A 21,759-nucleotide genomic window follows, 5' to 3' on the forward strand; every position below is an offset into this window, starting at 1 on the left:
TTCTGCTGTAAAGTTGGCCATTCTAACAGTGGGCTCAATTGAAATTTGCTCTGTTTTGGAGCCAGGAATTGCAGTTTTAGTTGCTTCCATATTGGCTTCCTGAGAGAGAGCGGGAGGTTGCCACTTGGTTTGGACTGTGGGGGAAACCAGAGCACCCGGAGGAAACCCACGCCAACACAGGGAGAACATGCAAACTCCACATAGAAATGCCAACTGGCCCAGCCGGGACCCGAAACAGCGACCTTCTTGCTGTGAGGTGTGAGAATATAAATTTATATTTCAAAGTAATGCAAAGTGTCAGTTTCACAGCACGGCTGTGTAACTTGTTTTCTCTTTTCGATCAACTGCTCAGGCAGTTTCGGTCTCCAGAACATGATGAGACCAGGCCTAAAAAAGCTGTTATCTCTGCCGACCACAACTCTTCATTTGCATGCTTTGTTTAGCCATCTCCCTTCCTCCTAAGAACACAATATAGACATGAAATCTTTGTCTTAATTTAGACTTGTGATAGAACTTGCAGACTGCAGACCTCCAGTAGGCTCCTGCAGACACATGGACATCTTAAAAGACGCTGTATGACTGCAGATAAACCAAAACGTCTCAATAAAGCAATTCTGCTTGTTTCGAGTCTCCTGGACTGGGTTCTATCTCCTCTTTCATCATTTATTTTTTATAACAGAGTGCTAACCACTGAGCCACCGTGCAACCCTATACTTGTTTATATTATTATTTTATTGTTTATTATTATTATCATTAGTACAGTAGTATTTTTATTGTTTATTAATGTTATTTTTTAACATTTATTAATTTATATATTTAATATTATCAGAATCAGTTCTATTGCTAAGTGTGCTTCACACACACAAGGAATTTGTTTTGGCAACAGAAGCTTCCAGAGTACATAAAGTGACAACACAAAATAAATATGAAAAAAGACGATAAACATTAAACAGATGCAGTTAGTCAAGAAATCTGGATGTTGAGTTGTGTGTACAGATTTGTTATAAATATACAGGTTATACGGTGCTGTGTACAAATGCGAATGTAGAAAGTATTGCATTGTATATTGATATAAGGTGCTGTGTACAAGTGCGCATGAGAAAGTATTGCACATATTTATTGCACAGTTGGGGGATATTTAACTGTTAATAAGGTAGATGTCCTGAGGAAAGAAACTTTTCCTGTGTCTGGCTGTTTTTGTGCTTGGTGCTCTGAAGCGCCGACCCGACGGTAACAGTTCAAACAAGTAGTGTTCTGGGTGCGAGGCATCCAGAGTGATTTTGCAAGCCCTTTTACTCACTCCGGAAGAGTACAGTTGTAAGTCGCTTTGGATAAAAGCGTCTGCTAAATGACTAAATGTAAATGTAAATGTACAGGGAAGCGTAGTGGCAGTGATATGTTCAGCAGTCCGGACTATTCGCTGTAATCTACGGAGGTCGGTTTTGGCAGCTGAGCCAAACCAGACAGTGATTGAAGTGCAGATACTTTATTTATCAAATACTTTATTTCTTTTAGTGATCTTTTTACATTCACAATTTAATTTGATATTTTATGACTTTTAAATAAATTATATTTTAAAAACATTTATTCAGAATATCATTACATTATTTTTTATAATTAGTCACATGTAATATATTTAATATATTTATATTGTCTTTTCCCCTACTGTTTTGTAGGGGTGTAACGGATCACAACTCACAGTTTGGAAAGCACGTGACCCATGGATTAATAGCTCTTTTTGAACTTGTAGGTTAATCCAACATTTATAACAACTGCAGTGAGATCGCCTCTGTGTCAATACATGTGTATGAAAGGATTTTGGCTTCCCTGTGAAATATAATGATGATGAAAAAAGTTGTGATGGGTCAAAATTATTAACCCACTTTAGCAATATTTGTTTTCGATAGTCTACAGAACAAACCAGTTATACAATGACTTGCCTAATCACCCTAACCTGCCTAGTTAACCTAATTAAGCCTTTAAATGTCACTTTATAGAAGTGTCCTAAAAATATCTAGTCAAATATTATGTACTGTCATCATGACAAAGATAAAATAAATCAGTTATTAGAAATGAGTTATTAAAACTATAATGTTTAGAAATGTGCTGAAAAAATCTGCTCTCTGTTAAACAGAAACTGGGGGAAAACAGTAAACATTTACTGTGTATATAAATTTATTTACATATAATTCACCATTTTTATTTAAAATTGTTTAATAAGTAGCATAAATATCATTTCATTTTCTTGTCAGCTTAGTCCCTTTATTAATCCTGGATCGCCACAGTGGAATGAACCGCCGACTTATCCAGCAAGTTTTTTACGCAGCGGATGCCCTTCCAGCCACAACCCATCTCTGGGACACACACTTACACACACACACATACGCTATGGACAATTTAGCCTTCCCAATTCACCTGTACTGCATGTCTTTAAACTGTGGAGGAAACTGGAGCACCCGGAGGAAACGCATGCGAATGCAGGGAGAACATGCAAACTCCACACAGAAACGCCAACTGAGCCGAGGCTCAAACCAGTGACCCAGCGACGTTCTTGCTGTGAGGCAACAGCACTACCTACTGCACCACTGCTTCCCCTCAGAACGTCAGCACTGTTTTGCCGAAACCCGGGATCGAACAAGGGACCTTTAGATCTTCAGTCTAACTCTCTCCCAACTGAGCTATAGCATAAATATATGCTAACTAATCAAATTTCAGTCTCTGCTGCAGGTTTCCCGCAGGTGTCTCACCTGAGTTTACAGACAAGCTCAGTGAAGCTGGGTCTGTCTCTCGGGCTGTAGCTCCAGCAGCGGGTCATCAGAGAGTAGAGCGTCGGCGGGCAGCGCTCAGGTTTGGGCAGACGCATGCCCTGCTCCAATTGGTTGATCACATCTTTATTCTCCAGCCAGAAGAACGGCTGCTGACCTCCGCTCATGATCTCCCACATACACACAGCTGGAAACACAACACACACACCATCAGCAAATATATGAACAAGTACGAGCCTCTGAGCGTTGCAAGATGCACAGAACTATACTTTGTGTTTAATGTGCCTTTATTTATTGGTGTAACCACACGAATACAACATTAACATTTTACCAGACAATGCTTTTCACAGCCATCAGCCACTTTCTGACAGACTGGCTTATTCTGTCAAGTCATGAAGTAAGGTTATCAGAATTTAAATGATGTTCAAATATTTATTTACTTTTGTTGGATATGTAGGGGTCAGACAGCCCTTCAAACTGAGATCTTTCATAACAATGCTACAAATGAAGAGGTATGAGAATATAAGAGCTTTTATGACATGTTTGTTTAAAATTTACAGCAATATTTGTTACATATCTGCCTCTAAAGTCAGCTTGTTGGGAAATTTAGAAGAATAAATAATTTTTATACGCAGTCTAGTCTGTACTAGTCTTATATACTATTATAGAAATTCATTCATTCATACATTAATTTTCTTTTCAGCTTAGTCTCTTTATTAATCTGGAGTTGCCACAGCGGAATGAACCACTAACTTATCCAGCATATGTTTTACGCAGCGGATGCCCTTCCAGCAGCAACCCATCTCTGGGAAACATCCAATACACACTCATTCACACTCATACACTATGGACAATTTAGCTTACCCAATTCACCTGTACCACCTCTTTGGACTTGTGGGGGAAACCGGAGCACCCAAAGGAAACCCACGCCAACACGGGGAAGAACATGCAAACTCCACACAGAAATGCCAACTGGCCCAGCTGAGGCTCGAACCAGCATCCTTCTTGCTTTGAGGCGACAGTGCTAACCACTGGGCCACCACATCGCCCTATTATGAAAATGTAATTTCTTAACATTTTTTTTACCAAATTTCTATACGAGTAAAACTGAGATGCTTTTTGTTCTGTATTCTCACTATTCTCATCTCTATCTGTGTTTTAGGTATATTATGGTAGGGGAAGCTCTAACAATAATAGTAACAATAAGAGTAAACAATAAGAGTTGCAGCAGATCGTCTTGACCATGTCTACATGCCTAAATGCATTGAGTTGCTGCCATGTGATTGGCTGATAAGAAATGTGTGTTAATGAGGAGTTGGACAGGCATACCTAATAAAGTGGCTGGTGACTGTAGAAGGAAGGAAGGTAGGTAAGTAGGTAGGTAGGTAGATAGATAGATAGATAGATAGATAGATAGATAGATAGATAGATAGATAGATAGATAGATAGATAGATAGATAGATAGATAGATAGATAGATAGATAGATAGATAGATAGATAGATAGATAGATAGATAGATAGATAGATATACGGACGGACTGACAGACAGACAGAGAGACAGATAGACGGACGGACGGACGGACAGACAGACAGACAGACAGACAGATAGATAGATATACAGACGGAAGATGATAGATAGATAGATAGACAGACAGACAGACAGACAGACAGACAGACAGACAGACAGACAGACAGACAGACAGACAGATAGATAGATAGATAGATAGATAGAATATTTATAGATAGATAGATAGATAGATAGATAGATAGATAGATAGATAGATAGATAGATAGATAGATAGATAGATAGATAGATAGATAGATAGATAGATAGATAGATAGATATACGGACGGACGGACAGACAGACAGACAGATAGATAGATAGATAGATAGATATACAGACGGACGGACGGAAGGACAGACAGACAGACAGACAGACAGACAGACAGACAGACAGACAGACAGACAGACAGACAGACAGACAGACAGACAGACAGACAGATAGATAGATAGATAGATAGATAGATAGATAGATAGATAGATAGATAGATAGATAGATAGATAGATAGATAGATAGATAGATAGATAGATAGATAGAAAATATTTTGAGGGCCGTCAATAAAAAAAAAATAATGTCCCTCACCAAACATCCAGACATCACTGGCCGAGGTGAAGCGTCTGAAGTTGATGGACTCCGGAGCCATCCATTTGATTGGTAATCGAGTCACAGAGGCTTTAGGGAGAGTCAAAGTTGACAGTCAAACAAGAGTAAGGCAAAACACTGGTGTTTAGCTGAGTTCAACAGCAGATGAGATTGAAACTTGTGTACTGTGATCTTGCCTTTATAATATTCCTCTTCCTCGATGTATCTGGACAAGCCGAAGTCTCCCAGCTTCACACAGTCCACTTTGGCCACCAGCACGTTTCTAACAGCTATATCTCTGATGGAAAAACATAGAGCTCATTGTGTGTATGCCAGTAAGACAGATCGTACAACCACAAGCATGAGATATAGATGACTATCTAAAGATCTAAAGGACACGTGGAAACGCCTACACACACTCACACAAACATACATGTATACACACAATATATATATATATATATATATATATATATATATATATATATATATATATATATATATATATATATATATATATATGTATATATATATGTATGTATATATATATATATATATATATATATATATATATATATATATATATATATATATATATATATATTAGGGTTGTCACGATACTGGAATTCACAGTGGAACATAAATGAGTACATCACTTTTTGAAAATGAATATTTTTATCCATTTCTCAGTGAATATTGACCTTATTCTCCGCAGACGAGCGGGCGCTGCCATTTGAATCTTTTTGGCACGAGACTTCCGGTCTCATTCACTTCCATTCATTTTTAGACATTAAAAACTGCTCTTTTCGCTGTTTGATGTTGCAAACTGATATTTCCTTGTTATATTATTCTACTTGGTCTGTACAGTCATGCAAACATTTGTTTGTAGAGCAAGTAGTTTGACCTTTTTTGCCGTTTATTATTCCTTGTCATTTCTCCCGTAGGCGACTGAAACGGAAGTTCTAAGACAATCGCAAAAACAGGCGCACTTCCGCATTTTAGAATAAGGTCAATAGGTCATATATTTTGATGAAGTAGCATGTAGCATTATTAAAGCTAAAAAACAAATCACTGGAACTGGATTACACCAATATTAGCAGTAATTATCATGTTTAAAAGAAATCATAAAACACTTTCTATGAAATGTATGAATAAAATTTTTTAAAAACCTTGACAACATTAACCCTCTGAAGTCTGTGGTGATTTTGGGGTCCCTGAGATGTTTTGACATGCTCTGACTTTTGTGCTTATTACAGCTTCTTATTACATAGCATTGGCCAACATGTATTTTTTAGGGCTGTCAAAATTAGCGCATTAACCCATGTGATTAATTTGAAGTAATTAATCCGGAAAAAAAATAACGCAAATAACACAGTTGCAATCTTTTTTTTTCATTTCCTGTTATGGCCAACGTGTGTTCAGGGACGGTGCATGCAGAGGCGACCTAGGCGGCCGACTTGGGCAGGAGAATAGTGAGCGAACCCCCCCGGTCCTAATATTCATCCTCTACGCCCACTGTCTCCCTCACGGCCCTTGCTTTTATAAGCAAACCGGTCACTTTCTTTTTCACTTTCGGGTTGAGGGCAGCATGATTGCTGTTTGCCTAGAGAGCCAGTTAAGCTTGCTCTGCGTGTGTTTAACGTGCAAAGAAATTTGGATAAGACCAAGGACGCGCTTTTAGAAGGAAAGTTTCAGTATAAAACAATTAATGTCGCATCACCAGGCTGTCCAGCGTTTCCTCCAGAGTTTTATGCAATTTCGGGTGTTTCATTTTGAATCTTTAGAATTTATCAGCAGTTCACTCTCATTCAGCAGATTTTCATTCAGGATGTTTAAATGGAATTTGATACCGCATGACCAACGGAAAGAAAAACCTCCGCATTTCGGGACTAGCATGATCCTTTAAGGTAATCAAAAATCACTGCTTACATGGAAGACTTTTAATCAGTATTATCTTAATCATAAAAGCCGAATATTGGTGTTTATGTATATGTTCTCAGTGAAAGTGGCAGATGAAGTCGCAAGCTTTCAAAAAAAACCCTTTTCTCTGCCTCTAAGCTGCGTCTATGAGCCCTCACATTTCATAAGTTTCACGTTGCTGTGTCAGAATCCTTGCAGTATTACTTGCTGTATTATGACCATTTAAACACTCTGAGTAAACAATGTATGTGCACTTATACAGCATGCACAAAAAATAGATTTTTAAAATGGTATAAACAATCATTTCTGAATGACTCTGAGACACTAAAGTAGCGTAATGACATTCAAAGGGTTTTATTTACATAAACAGCGAAGATGTATATGCGTCTGAGTGTTCTGATTGGCTGGAGTACATCAGCACATTCTAGACGTGAATGAACTCTTTCTGGCAATCTTCCTTCTGCATTCATACAGCGCAGCATTCCGGCTAATCACCGGTAATGTTACAACTTCTCTTTGCAGAAAATTGCCAGAACGAATTTATTATATTTTCAAAACGCATTTTCAAAAAGAGCCTGTTCACACTGACAGACTTTTCCGGAAAGGTCTGTATGTGTGAAGGGGGCTAATGTCAAACAATATCTAAGTGTGAACTCCTGAAAAACTGTTTGTGAAGAGAGAAAAGAAAGAACGCTTACCGTACGTTCACACCGAAAGCGGCGAGAGCGTCAAAGTAGACGGAAGTCATTCATTTTCAATGAGACGCGTGAGCGTCGAGGAGAGTTGAAATGAAGTCAACTTTATGGTAATGAGCTATGACGCGGTTCGGCGGCAAGCAATCAGAATAAAGACGTCCACCGTTTGATAGCAGTTCAGGGAACACAGACCTGTGAACTTTGGTTCCGACCACAGTTGTTCCCAAGGGTTTGATTATTGCGGTCACCGGATTTCCAATTATTTTCAATGTTTTCTTACAGGAACATACATTAAATAAGTTACTGGCGAGTTACTGATGTTCATTAATGATATATAAATATGTCTTAAAAAAGCGGGAATCTCACGCGATGTGACAGTACAAAACAGTAACGTTACTGCTGCTTCAGGATATTTCAGACATATGGACACATATTGGATAAATAGAACAAAGCCACACCACACGCAACTTGATCTTCCATTGTTATATGAATTTGATAAGAAGTGCGCAACATTTTACGCTAAAAACATGTCTTATGCAGGAATGTAACTGATAATGCTGCAACGGCTCCTTTAAGTACGAGATCAATGTAGCGAGTTTTGACGCTCTCGCCGCCGGAGCTGAAGGCAGACAGCGTTGTCGCCAGGGCGGCCAGAGCGACCTTGGACGCTCTCGCCGCTTTCGGTGTGAACGTACGGTTACACTATTTGTTTTCCTTGTTTTGCAAAAGCACACAGTTTTGTAGTTATTGTGAGTGTACACAATAAAAGTAGACACCTAACAGATTCAAATGGTGTATAACACTTATTTGTGTGACCAAGTCAACAGAGTATTCTTAGTAGCTGCGTCCCAAATGGCACACTATACACTATACACTCATGCACTATGTACTTATGCACTTAAACACTCAACAGGATAGTACATGTATGTAGTGTCGTCCCAAATGGCACACTAATGTTTTTTTACTAAGCGGAAATTCAAACCGTTTCCTTGATGACGTTTGACGGTTGCCAAATAAGTGAAATAAACGACCGAATTATCAAATATTACCTGCCGTCAGTATAACCGCATTCACCATCGGGAGGCGCTATAATCCCTCTCGTAGGAGAATTTTGCTTTCACCATCCAAAATAAATAAAGTTATTCAACATGTGCGTCTGATAGCTCCGCCCTTTCCGCTACGTAAGCAAACCTGCGGTCGTTGAGTGTGTGAAGTGTCCATCATTACACACTTCATTTTAGCGGCTGAATGAGTGCATCATCCGGGTAATTAAAGTACACTTATTATTTTTAAAGTTTTCAGTATGAACGCACTACTTACACTATTTTTACTACAAAATAGCGTAGAATAGTGCATAAGTATGCGATTTGGGACACAGCTAGTGTCTTTGGCACTGATAAGAAAAACCAGATGCTGGCCATGATAGTGTGACCAAAAATTATTTTCAAAAAACAACTTTTGCTGCTTGTTCAAAGTACTTACTTAAAATGAGCTAAAACACAATTCTTACGTTTGTTGTGGGGCAACTTAATTGTTTTATGTTCATTCCACTTAAATTTGTAAAAACAATTAAGTTAACTTGATCAGTTTGTTTTAGGACAACATGAAGGAATTATGTGGAAACCAGCAATTTTACCTTGTGAATTATGAAACTTTAAGAACTTTTGAATTATGATTTATGAGCAAAATAAAATCCTGAAAACATTCTTTATGACTCTGTGTCCAGAGAACGTTAGCTGTGCGTTGTGAATGCGTACCTGTGTACCATGTTAACTCCCTCGAGGTAAGCCAGAGCTTTGCTGATCTGCAGGCTGTACAGGATCAGGGTGACGTTGGTTAGTTTGTTCTGGTTATCCTTCAGATAATTTTCCAGCTGAAGAAAACAGAGAATTCCTTCTTAATTTAAACAAAAATTTGTTAAGTTTAACAAAAAACTTTTAATATGAATTAAAAAAATTTTGGTAACTTTATTTTAGGTCATAATTCATGCTATTGTCTACTGGCTTATTTCCTGTTTATTATTAAGATATTAACAGTTCATTATGGTGGCTTGAGAAAGCCAACATACTGTTATACTACATAAACTTGATATTCTTCTTCTTCTGAGACTAATTTCTATGCGCATCTCCTCCTAGACCATTCATACTACAACCAAAGAGCTTAGAATCACCAAGAGGCGACACTCAACAGAACGTTCCATTGCAACAGCAGCGCCCAGCAACAGCCCCGTGATTCCACCATTTTGGAGTAAAAGCGATCGGCCGTCCATTGGATCTTGTTGCCATTGTGATGTCAAGCAGCTGCTTTGTTTTTTGTTTATTTATTTAAAAAGCGCATTAAAGCTGAGATCCAACCTGAAAGTTGACAATTAAACGCTTACTATCACAATCATCAGCACTTTTAATAGTTTATTTTACAGATTTATAATATGCTGTTGATCTACTGGAATTTTCATTCCAAAATGGCCGCCGCGCCATCTAGCGGCTGTTACACAAATTGAACTAGAGTGTTGCCTCTTGATGATTCTAAGCTCTTTGTTACAACCATAAAACTAACTCCAAACCTCTAAAGTGGTCTAACTCGGGTTGCTATATCTTTTCCAACTGATCAAACTTACGGTTTTCCGAAAACTGACCCGGAAATTTCAGAAAAGCCCCATTGACTTAACATTGCACCAAACTTTATTACCTCATAACTTTGTGCCAGACTGTCATACAGACTTAAGTTTGGGCTCATTAAACTCAGACTATCAATCTGCCAATCACTGATGACTCTTACTAGCCACACCCTAGCAACCACTTATGGCACCTTAACAACTTTCCCATAGACTTACATTATAAAAAAAACTGCCATTGACTTTACATTGGACATACTAATAACACACCAAGTCATGCTAGTAATGTACTTATCCATACTAGAAACATACTAGCAACATGCTAATTCATACTAGCATCATGCTAATTCATTCGAAATTCATGCTAAAAACATGTTAATTTAAGCTAGAAACATGCTAGCATAATGCTAATTCATACTAGAAACATGTTAATTTATGTTAGCAACTGCCAAGCAACTACTCAGAACACCTTAGCAACTGCCTAGCAACACCTTAGCAACCCCCTGGGAATACGTTAGCAATCGCCTAGCAACCATTCAGAACACCTTAGCAACCACCTAAAAAAGCCTTAGCAACCTCTCAGAACACCCTAAAAACCACCTAGCAGCACTGTAGCAACCACCTAGCAACAGCTCAGCAACCATTTAGCAACGTCTTAGCAACCACTCAGAACACCCAAGAAAAAACCTAGCATCACCCTAGCAACCTCCTAGCAACAACTTAGCAACCACCCAGTAGCACCTTGGCAACTGCCTAGCAACACCTTAGCAACTGCCTAGCAACACCTTAGCGACCACCTAACAACACCTTAGAAACCGCTTAACAACCATTCAGAACACCCAAGCAACACTTTAGCAGGAAACATGCCAATCCATCCTAGAAACATGCTAACATATATGTACTTCTCTATCCCAACTGTTTCAAACTTCTTAAACTACTTCAATGATTTAAACTTTAAAACTACTTCAGACTTTCAGTTGAGGCTTTTTCAAGCCACCATAAAGTTTGTGTATAAACTTTACTTTTCTAGTTGATGTATTCTACATCACTAATCTTACCCAAAACCTAAAACCAACATAATAACTTACTAACTATTAATATAATATCCAGTATTCAGTAAAATCCAATTATTTCCATAGCCGCACAGTGTTTTAAGCTACCTTGTTTCTTTATTAGCTGCTGAAATGAATGAATCTCACCTCTCCAAATGGGTAAAGCTCCATCACGATCCACACAGGATCTTCTTCAATGATTCCTATGAGCCTCACGATGTGTGGATGGTCCAGTTTCTTCATAATCACTGCATGAAATGATCATTTAATCAATGTTCATTGCTTTTATTTGCTATTACAGGTGTCAGATGAACCACTCACAGGCTTCACTCATGAACTTTTCCTTCACATCAGCTGAACAGTCCTTGCAGGTTTTCACAGCTACGTTCACTCGCTCGCCCGACTGGAGGAGGACATGCAATTTATGAGGTTTTCCTGGTGAATTCTGATAAATCTTTGAGATTCATTAAACAGGGTCAGTTAGTGTAACTAACCTTGCTTTTATAGATCCCATCATGCACCTCACCGAAGAAACCTTCACCCAGAATCCGGCCGAGCACAATGTCATTTCGTGAGATGCTGAATTTACAAGCTAGAATACAAAGAGGATTGGTATGTCAAATAAATAAATTATTATGAATGAATGAATGAATACATGCATATATAAATGAATCATTCAATGAATGAATGGATTGACAGAAGAATAGACGAATGAGTGAATATTTGATTGAATGAATTTATGAATCATTGAATAATTGATTTTAGGAATGATTTTAGAACAAATCATTGAACGAATGAATGAATTGTTGAATAAATTGAAAAGTTGAATAAAAACGCATTACAGAATGAATGAATAAACGAATCACTGAATGAATAAATGAAAAGACGATTGATTAAATTAATTAATGATTCAACGAATAATAAACATACAGATATATGAATAGATAAATCATTAAGGGAATTAATGAATGAATGAATAACAAATTAATCATTGGGTTGATGGATTGATGAATGAATGAATGAATGAATGAATGAATGAATGAATTAATTAATTAATTAATTAATGAATAGATATATGGATAAGTGAATCCTTAAATGAAAGAATGTATGAATCACTGGATCATTGATTATAATAATTATTTAATAAAAGGTTGATTGATTGATTGATTGATTGATTGATTGATTGATTGATTGATTGAATTGGATTAGGTGAAATATAAAAAATTTAATGATTGATTGATTATATGAATGAATGAATGAATTAATTAATTAATGAATGAATGAATGAATTAATTAATTAAATATTGAACAAATAACTAAATGAATGAATAGATGAATAAATAAATCATTGAATGAATGAATGAATAAATGAAAGAATGAATTATTCAATGAATGGAGAAATGAGTGAATCCTTAAATAAATTATGAATCATTGAATGATTGATTATATGAATGAAAAGATTGATTAATTGTATGAATGAATTATTGTTTAAAAAATAAGAATAAATTATTGACTGAATGAAAATAAATCAATCACTGAATGAACGAAAGAATAATTAATTGAAACAATGAATGAATTATTAAATGAATACATAGAAGATTGGTTGAATCATTGAAATAATGATTGAATGAAGAATTTAATGACCGTATAAATACATGGATGAATAAATCATTGAATGAACAAATGAATGAATTATGGGAATGATGTATGGATGAATGAGTAAATCCTTAAACAAATGAATGACTGAATAACTGAATGATTGATTATATGAATGAATGGATGTAAGAATGATAGCTTGATTGCATGAATGAATGAATGAATGAATAAATCATTGAATGTATGAATGAATTAATAATTTAATGATTGATTGATTGATTGTGCAAACAATTTAGTAAATATTTGTTTGAAAAAATGTTGAATGAACGAATCATTAAATGAATAAATAATTGAGTGAATGAATAAATCATTAAATGAAAGAATGATTGGATTAATGGATGAATGAATCCTTAAATAAAGGAATTTATGAAAAATTAAATGAATGATTGATTATATGAATGATAAATGAATGAATGAATGAATGAATGGTTGTATTGATAGATGGATGAATGATAAAATTCTTGAATGAATAAATAAATGATTGCCTTGATTGACTGATGGTTGAATAAATCTTTCAATCAATGAATTATTAAATTAATGAATAGATGAATGAATCAATGAACGGTTTGATTTATGGATGTATGAGTAAGAAAATGAGTGATGAATGAATGAATGAGGTAATTTATTAATCATTGAGTGATTGATTTAATAAATTAATGAATTAAATATTATTTAAATGTATGAATAAATTAATGACCAAATGCTTATTTAAAAAAATCATTGAATGAATGAATAAATCATTGAATGAATGAATAGATGATTGATTGATTGATTAAATGATTTAATTAATAATTTAATGACTGTATGAATAAATGAACGAATAAATCATTAAATGATTGAATGAATGAATCATAAGATTGATGGATGGATGGATGGATGAATGAGTAAATCCTTGAACGAATGAATAAACTCTTTAATAATTTAATAATTGATTAAAGGTTTGATTGATTGATTATATGAAATAATGGATGCAAGAAGGATTGATTGTATAGATAAATAAATAAATAAATAAATAAATAAATAAATAAATGAACGAATAAATAAATAATTGAATTTATGAATGAATGAATAATTTAATGAATGATTGATTGTATGAATGATTTAATGAGTAATTGTTTGAAAAAATATTGAATGAATGATTAAATTAATTAATCACTGAGTTAATAAATAAATCATCGAATGAATGATTGAATAAATGAATGATTGAATGAATAAATCCTTAAATCAGTGAATAATTAAATGTAAAAATCCCTGAATAAATTAATTACTCACTGATTGAATGAATAAATAATTGATTGAATGAATAAATTAATGGTTGAATGAATAATTACATGAATTAATTAATGAATGAATCTTTGGATTGATTGATGAATGAGTGAATCCTTGAATAAATTAACTTATTAAAAATTTAAAGATTGATTATATGAATGAATGAATCTAAAAATGATAGTATGAATGAATAAATGGATCATTGAATGAATGAATAAATAATTGAATGAATAAATCATTGAATTAATAATTAATTGAATGAATGAATGAATGAATGAATGAATGAATGAATGAATGAATGAATGAATGAATGAATGAATGAATGAATGAATGAATGAATGAAAGACAATTAAAGCAGAAATCATTATTTGGTTCTTACCTGCAAGTGGTTTTTCTTCGGGTATCTCTGCATAAATATCTGAATCTGCAAAAAACAACGAGAGATTAAATAATTTAGAATATTAAAGACATTATTAGATATTGAAAAATTTGGCTTTAATAATAAATAATTATATTATAAACACTAAACATATACACTGAATTTATCTGGGTTTACATACTTTTGCCTTCCTTGTGAGATGTGGTATTCTCCTTGCTGCTTTCCAATATATGATTTGAGACATTGAGATTAAAAACAAATGGGTGGAGTTACATATAATGTTATCATATACATAAAATCATATGCAATTAAAATATATAAAAGGACAGAATACAGAAAAAGAAAAGCATCAGTGTTCACCTGCCGGGTAATGGAGGTAGAGAGTTTCTGGATTCTCTGTCTATTAAACACAAGCAAACATTAAATAATAAATAAACAAATAAATCATAAACACAATTCACATTTTGGGCCCTATCATACACTCGGCGTAAAAGGGTGCAAGACATGTTTGGCGTGATTTATTGCTAATTTCAGATCAGTGCAGCTGTAGTTGTAAAAACTGTTTCGCACCATGTTGTTTAAATAGCAAATCCATTTGCAATACTTTGTGGACTATGGGTGTGCTGGTCTATAAAGGAAGTGTGTTAAGGCGCATTGTTGGCGTGTTGCTTTTTTTGAGAAACTGAAATAGACCACCCCATTGACCAACTAAAAGCTGCTCGAAAGTCCAGCGCAGAGCGCGTTAGTTATTCGCCTATGCAAGTCTAAACACTTACACATTGATTAATACACACAGGATGTACAGCAATACACAAATATCTATATATATAATATATATAATTTATATATTAAAAGAATTGAAGACAAAAAAAATATTTTCTACATAAAACCACTTCTTTATGTTATTTTTCAGTTTATTCATGACAATTTGCATTAGTATGATATTATTATTAGCAGTATTATTGATTATATGCATATTTATATTTGTTCTAATAGAAACAAGTTTAGATTTGTCCACCTGTCGGGTTTTGGAGACGTCTGCATCACCATATTGGACATAAGAACAGGATGTGTGTTTGGATATAACTTTGACCACACTTTACTATTATGGTTTATTTATTCCTTTGCTGAAAATTAAAACGGAACTTAGAAATAGTTTTGAAACAAATCTTAGCGCATATTTAAGGAAATTAAATATGTAGGCTAATGGATGTCATCAGTGGAGTGAGTTTCCACCGTTTCCTTATTCACGAAAGAAAAGGAGTAAAGAGGCTGAATGGAGGAGGCTCCTTCTTTATCCTTGCGCTGCAGATGGTCTGCTTAACTGTTTTCTCGCTAGTGAAGCAAAAGGTCCGCCATGTAAATAGCCTTACCGGCAGCTAGCTCTCTGCAACTCTCACATGGTCGCCCACTGAAGCTAAGCAGGGCTGCGCCGGGATCCTGGCCAATCCTGGTCTTGGGTCGGTCTCGGACTTGAATAGGGCTAGTAACATGGCTATTGAATTGAGCAAATAAATATATTTTTCTAACGCATTTGCACTCGTCTTCTTTTAATTGTGGTGACCGGTTTAGGTCATAACAAAAGAGGGCTCATCTGGGATCTGAACCCGGGACCTCTCGCAACCTAAGCGAGAATCATACCCCTAGATTGCCGGTGGTGATCTATTGTGACCACAACCCTTTGACGTTTTTGACAACTTCACAAAATTCTAACCAGCGTTTCATGCGATGGTCTTTATTTTTTACAGCTGTACAACTTGGAGATTCACCAGATTAAGAGGAAGGAAATTGTTTTGGTGGATGCCTTTTCTCGTGCACCGGTCTCTTGAAGTGATGGAGGCATGTTGATTGCTGTCCGGTTTAATATTTGTTTGATTTGAGTTTTGGAGATTATTATTATATATATACTTTTTGGTGGTGGTGGTGGTGGTGGGGGGGGGGGGGGGGTTGTGACGACCCCTTGTGGTCGTTTTTTTATTGGGGTATGGGCATCTGTCTATGTGCATCTGCGTGTGTCCAGCTGGTTGCGCCGGGATTGAAAACACCAGTGTATGATTGATTTGCCCTGCTATAAATCTGGTCATTGCCTATCTTCCGTCTTGGGTCGATCTCAGACCTGAGTAGAGCTGGCAACATGACTATTAAATTGAGTAAATATATTTTTCTACTGCAATTGCACTAATCTTCTCCATATTTGTGGTGACCGGTTTAGCTCATAACATGATCTTCTTAGTATTTTTATGCTTTGAACTCTCGGATTCCTGATTTTCAAAAAGTTGTATCTCTTAATACTTTTGCCTGATTTTATGGTTCAGGCGAAGGTCACATATGCAACCCTATGCTTGTGACTATGTAAGTTCTTTATAAAGAAATTACCCACACCTTGTGTTTCAGTTCTGGTTTTATCAAAGTAGCATGCAAGAGAAAATAAAGTGTGAGATATATTCATCTATCCATCCGGTTGTTGTTGTTGTTAATAAAAAGAACATCTCCGAATCTAAATAAATCTTTGAGCTTTATACACTGAATAAATTGCTTCATGTGACCTCCATAAATGTGCAAATCATTACCCAAAAGAGAAGAAATTTTACTATATTACAAAACGTAGTCGCTTCTACAGTAACATTACAGTGGCTGCGTCTCCTCAACAACACACAAAAAAAACTTTTGTTTTTCAGTTTAGTTGAATTGTTTTACCCGGAGAACGTGATCTGATGTCAATCATTTGTTGTTTAGCTGGAGGTAGGGTGCATCCATTTTTTTGTTTTTTCAATGTCGTGTTTCTTGCAGTTGTCATGAGTTTTACTTACACATACTCTAGACCAGTGGTTCTCAAACTGTGGTACGTGTACCTCTAGTGGTACGCAGGCTTCCTTCTAGTGGTACGCGGAGAAATGAAATATGTCATGTACATGCTACACATTTAAAAAATTTGTCAAAAATGATGTATATAATAAGTCATATTTGACATATAGCCTATATTTCTGAGATAATCTGCCACGTTTTTTAACTGTGCAGAGTTGTAGCTGCTTTACTGGGCCTACTACGCTACTGTATTTCAATACTACTCATTTTGTTGGTACTTGGAAAGACATTTTTTTTCTGAGGTGGTACTTGATGAAAAAAGTTTGAGAACCACTGTTCTAGACTTAACGACAATCCACTTCTCTTCTTCGATGAGTTCAAAATAACGGTTTGCATCTTTAGTACTAAAATACCGGATACCCCCTCTGACTCGAAATAAACCCATATCCTGAGTTATTCAGTTAGTAGAAAAGTAACAGACTCATCTGCCGTGAAAAAACAGACCTGGGGCCTCATGTATCAATGCTGCGTACGCACAAAAACTTTGCGTACGCCAGGTTTCACGCTCAGAATCGCTCACGTTTGGATTTACTAAGGGTGAACTGAACGTGGGAATGTGCGCAGCTCCACGCCAGCTTTATGGCAGGCGTATGCACATTTTTTGTGCGTGTCTGTTTTATTTCCATTGGCGAATCCTTGAGGCAGTTGTGTTAAATTGCTCTCTACAAAATGTCTGAGCCTTGCAATGGCAGCTGTATGAGACGGGTTCATCTAGCAGGTATATGAGGTTTCCATACCATACAGTTGAGCAGCCAAACATTAAAGCGCAATTTGCAGCGGTCGCCTGTTTTCCCAATGTAATCTGAGCGATCTACCGCACGCACATTGCTATAAAGACACTATCTGAAGATGAATTTGCATGCGTGAATCAGAAACATTTCCATTCAATAAATGTGCAAATAAAATATGATGCACAAACTTATTAATGATTCCTACTTGTCTTTCTCGTGATAAATAGTTGGCAAAATCTGATATGTAGCGGGGGAAAAAAGAAGAAAGAGTTCATCAGATGCTGGAGTCGAACCGAGTTCATGCTCGAACATGTCAAAACATGTTGACCTGCGTCTTATGAGCTGCACCACTGAGACTGTTACAGATGCCACAACATTTTCCACCTATAAATCACACCATTTCTTTTTTATTTCACTCAGTGCGATGTTCAGACCCAACTGTGTTAACCGCATCAGTTAAACTCTCCCACTCTATTTTTTTCTTTTGTTGTTAATTCCTGAGAACAAACTTGCAAATAACACCGCTTTTCTCCATTCTACCTTAAAAAGCAGCACCTCCAGTTCACATTCTGTTCAAAGTTTCTCTTTTTGCTTGATTTTGCCATTGCTTTTTCGTTGAGTTTTGCCAAAGTATAGTCATTAGCATATTCATACGGGGGAGGAGGCAGGGAGGGGTTTTGTGCTCGTGCATGTTGCGCTTAGTTTTACGTTCATTCAGATGTACAAAAGAATATGCGTGAGATTCGACGTACGCAGTGTTTCATACATCTGAATTTTTTTCTGCGTACGCACATTTACAGGTTTGTGTGCACGCAATGTTTTAGTATGATTTCCACGCAAGTCTTCGTACATGAGGCCCCTGATGATGATGATTGGTGTGACCTGACTGTCTGTTCCGTTGCAGCTCGCTCGCTCATTAAGTGTGTGAATTAACCTCAGGTCATTTCTATTGAATATGTTAGAATATGTTTTCTAAAGCCAATTAATCGAGGTAAAAAGTAACTTGCGATACATTTTTTAAAAAAGTAACTCAAATAATATTACTTATTTTTTAAAGTATTTCATGACATTACTCGTAACTTTGGAAAAGTAATATCATTACATAACTCTCGTTACATAAAACGCATTACCCCCAACACTGGTGAACATGTTAATAATAAACATTAAAAAAACAACATGCTAATAAAAAGCCATCAGCCTTTCGATTCTTTCTCCTGCTGTGATTATGTCACATTAAAGTCACTGCAATAGCGTCAGATGCAGCAGATTAATTTTATGGGATTTATTAAACTTTCTGACACCTATACAGCACTTACGTACATTCAAAATAAATACAGGCTACAACTGAACATGAGGACGGTCTCCGAGTGGCGTTCTCCAAAATTAAACGATGAATAGACTTGGGTCTATTAGTATTTGTGCGCTGTTGTGTGCAAGGTTTATATATTTATAACCACCTCAGAAAATATTGGGGTTCGTGTGTCACTGGCATTGTTATTTTGGGGGTCAGGGGCTGAAAAGTTTGGAAAAGTTCAAGTTACTCACATGAACAAACACTGTACAATACATTTATTACAGCATTTATAAATTTCTGTTAAGCTTAATTAATGGAAATAAAGTCATTCATTGGTAATTCATGTTAACTCTCAGTGCATTAACGAATAATAACAAGCACAACTCTGGATTTTAATAATGCATTAGTAAATGTTGAACTATGATTAATAAATTAATTATTAATTCATCTTAATAAAAAGATTAACTACTGGAAACCTAAAGTAATGTGCAATCATTAGATCAGCAAGTGATTTCCTGCATATATATTTGTTAACTTAATAAGTTCTACAGGTTAACCTTTAATAAAGATCTTAGAAATAAATGAAAAGCATATTATATTCATTTCCTTTCTGTTTCTGATCTGAAAATAATCCTATCTGTTGCTCAAAACCGCAATGTGATCTGAAGTGTGAGTTTTATGATCTGCTGAACAATTATTTCCTATTCTACTGATGATAAAGAGTTGAGATAAGGCGAGTCTAAAAGCATGTAAGCAGAACAACCATTCACACTGTTCTTTCAGTGCACATCTCTCTAATTTAAGACGTGTGTTGATGTTAGTTTCATGTTCTGGTAAAAGGAGAAAATGAAACCTGCGCACCTTTATTGGGCCAAACTATTAAAGTCTTCTCGTTTCCTTGCTCAAGACGACAGTAGCCATCTATTAAGTCTGCCATGTTCTCAGCGAGGGCCAGAGACGCTGTGCTGATGGACAAAGGCTGAAAACAACAAAACACAAATGACCATGAATATTTTATTTTGTAATTTGAATTGCATTTGAATCTATAGTTATGCAGAAATTAAATACAAAAATGTGGGTGATTCTAAAATTGAGGGTACATTTTGCATCTCAAAGGAAAATCCTTCTATTATTATACATTACTTTTTAAAATAATATATTTAGTCATTTTGTCTTGAAAGTATTAACTTAAAATTTATGCTACACCTATTTTTGTCTATCTCAGCCTCCTGAATCTAACATTCAGCTTTAATTATCATGAAATAATTAAAGTCTTGTTTTCATCTATTTTGTGTATTTATTTTACTGTGATAAATAAAAATTTGCATCTATTTTCTGTACTATTTGTAATAGTTTAAAAATTATTTTGTTAAAAATGCAGAACAATCATCGTCATTGTCAACTGTTATTTGTCATCTCTGTCATTGACAATTATGTCCTTGTCAACTCTGTTATTCGTCAACTCTTTTGTTGTCAACTCTGTTATTTGTCAACTCTGTTATTTTTCAAATCAGTTGTTAACTCTGTTACTTGTTAACACTGTTGTTAAATGTTATTTGTTAAATCTGTTATTGTTAACTCTGTTGTTTAACTCTGTTGTTGTTAACTTTGTTCTTGTCAACTCTGTTGTTGTCAACAGCTCTGTTATTTGTCAACTCTGCTGTTGTTCATTCTTTTATGTTAAGTCTGTCAAAAAATAAAAAAATAAGTCTGTCATATGTCAACTCTTTTGTTGTTAATTCTGTAAATATCAACTCAACTCTGTTATTTATCAACTCTGCTATTTGTCAACTCTGTCATTGTCAAATCTGTCATTGTCAATTCTGTCATTGTCCACTCTGTCGTTGTCAACTCTGTTATTTATCAACTCTGTTGTTTTTCAACTCTGTTATTGGTCATCTCTGTTATTTGTCAACTCTGTCATTGTCCAGTCTGTCGTTGTTAACTCTGTTATTTTTCAACTCTGTTATTTGTCAACTCTGTCATTGTCCAGTCTGTCGTTGTTAACTCTGTTATTTTTCAACTCTGTTATTTGTCAACTCTGTTGTTGTCAACTCTGTCATTGTCCAGTCTGTCATTGTCAACTCTGTTATTTGTCAACTTTGTTATTTGTTAACTCTGTTATTTGTTAACTCTGTTATTTGTCAACTCTGTCATTGTCCACTCTGTCATTGTCCAGTCTGTCGTTGTCAACTCTGTTATTTGTCATCTCTGTTATTTGTCAACTCTGTCATTGTCAACTCTGTTATTTGTCAACTCTGTCATTGTCCAGTCTGTCGTTGTCAACTCTGTTATTTGTCAACTTTGTTATTTGTCAACTCTGTTGTTGTCAACTCTGTTATTTGTCAACTCTGTCATTGTCCATTCTGTTGTTG

General features: G+C 35.5%; 1 protein-coding gene across 9 annotated transcripts in view; it reads right to left on the reverse strand.

The window, feature by feature from the left end:
• Window positions 1-21,759, reverse strand: part of ptk2ba (protein tyrosine kinase 2 beta, a) — an 85,583-nt gene that overhangs the window by 28,639 nt on the left and 35,185 nt on the right. For all 9 annotated transcript variants that reach the window (XR_015512885.1, XR_015512887.1, XR_015512886.1 and 6 more), the window contains 11 exons: window positions 20,246-20,363; window positions 14,855-14,894; window positions 14,676-14,710; window positions 14,495-14,539; window positions 11,685-11,782; window positions 11,512-11,593; window positions 11,338-11,438; window positions 9,282-9,397; window positions 5,107-5,207; window positions 4,910-4,999; window positions 2,748-2,952 (listed from right to left, as the gene is read on the reverse strand). Coding sequence is in view for 5 of the 9 variants with exons in the window: in XM_087289934.1 (XP_087146060.1) it covers window positions 2,748-2,952; window positions 4,910-4,999; window positions 5,107-5,207; window positions 9,282-9,397; window positions 11,338-11,438; window positions 11,512-11,593; window positions 11,685-11,782; window positions 14,495-14,539; window positions 14,676-14,710; window positions 14,855-14,894; window positions 20,246-20,363 (1,031 nt within the window). In the remaining 4 variants the exon portion in view is untranslated. The remainder of the gene's footprint in view (window positions 1-2,747; window positions 2,953-4,909; window positions 5,000-5,106; window positions 5,208-9,281; window positions 9,398-11,337; window positions 11,439-11,511; window positions 11,594-11,684; window positions 11,783-14,494; window positions 14,540-14,675; window positions 14,711-14,854; window positions 14,895-20,245; window positions 20,364-21,759) is intronic.

The sequence above is a fragment of the Danio rerio genome, chromosome 17, assembly GCF_052040795.2.
Source record: "Danio rerio strain M-AB ecotype USA chromosome 17, GRCz13ab, whole genome shotgun sequence".
Taxonomy (NCBI): domain Eukaryota; kingdom Metazoa; phylum Chordata; class Actinopteri; order Cypriniformes; family Danionidae; genus Danio; species Danio rerio.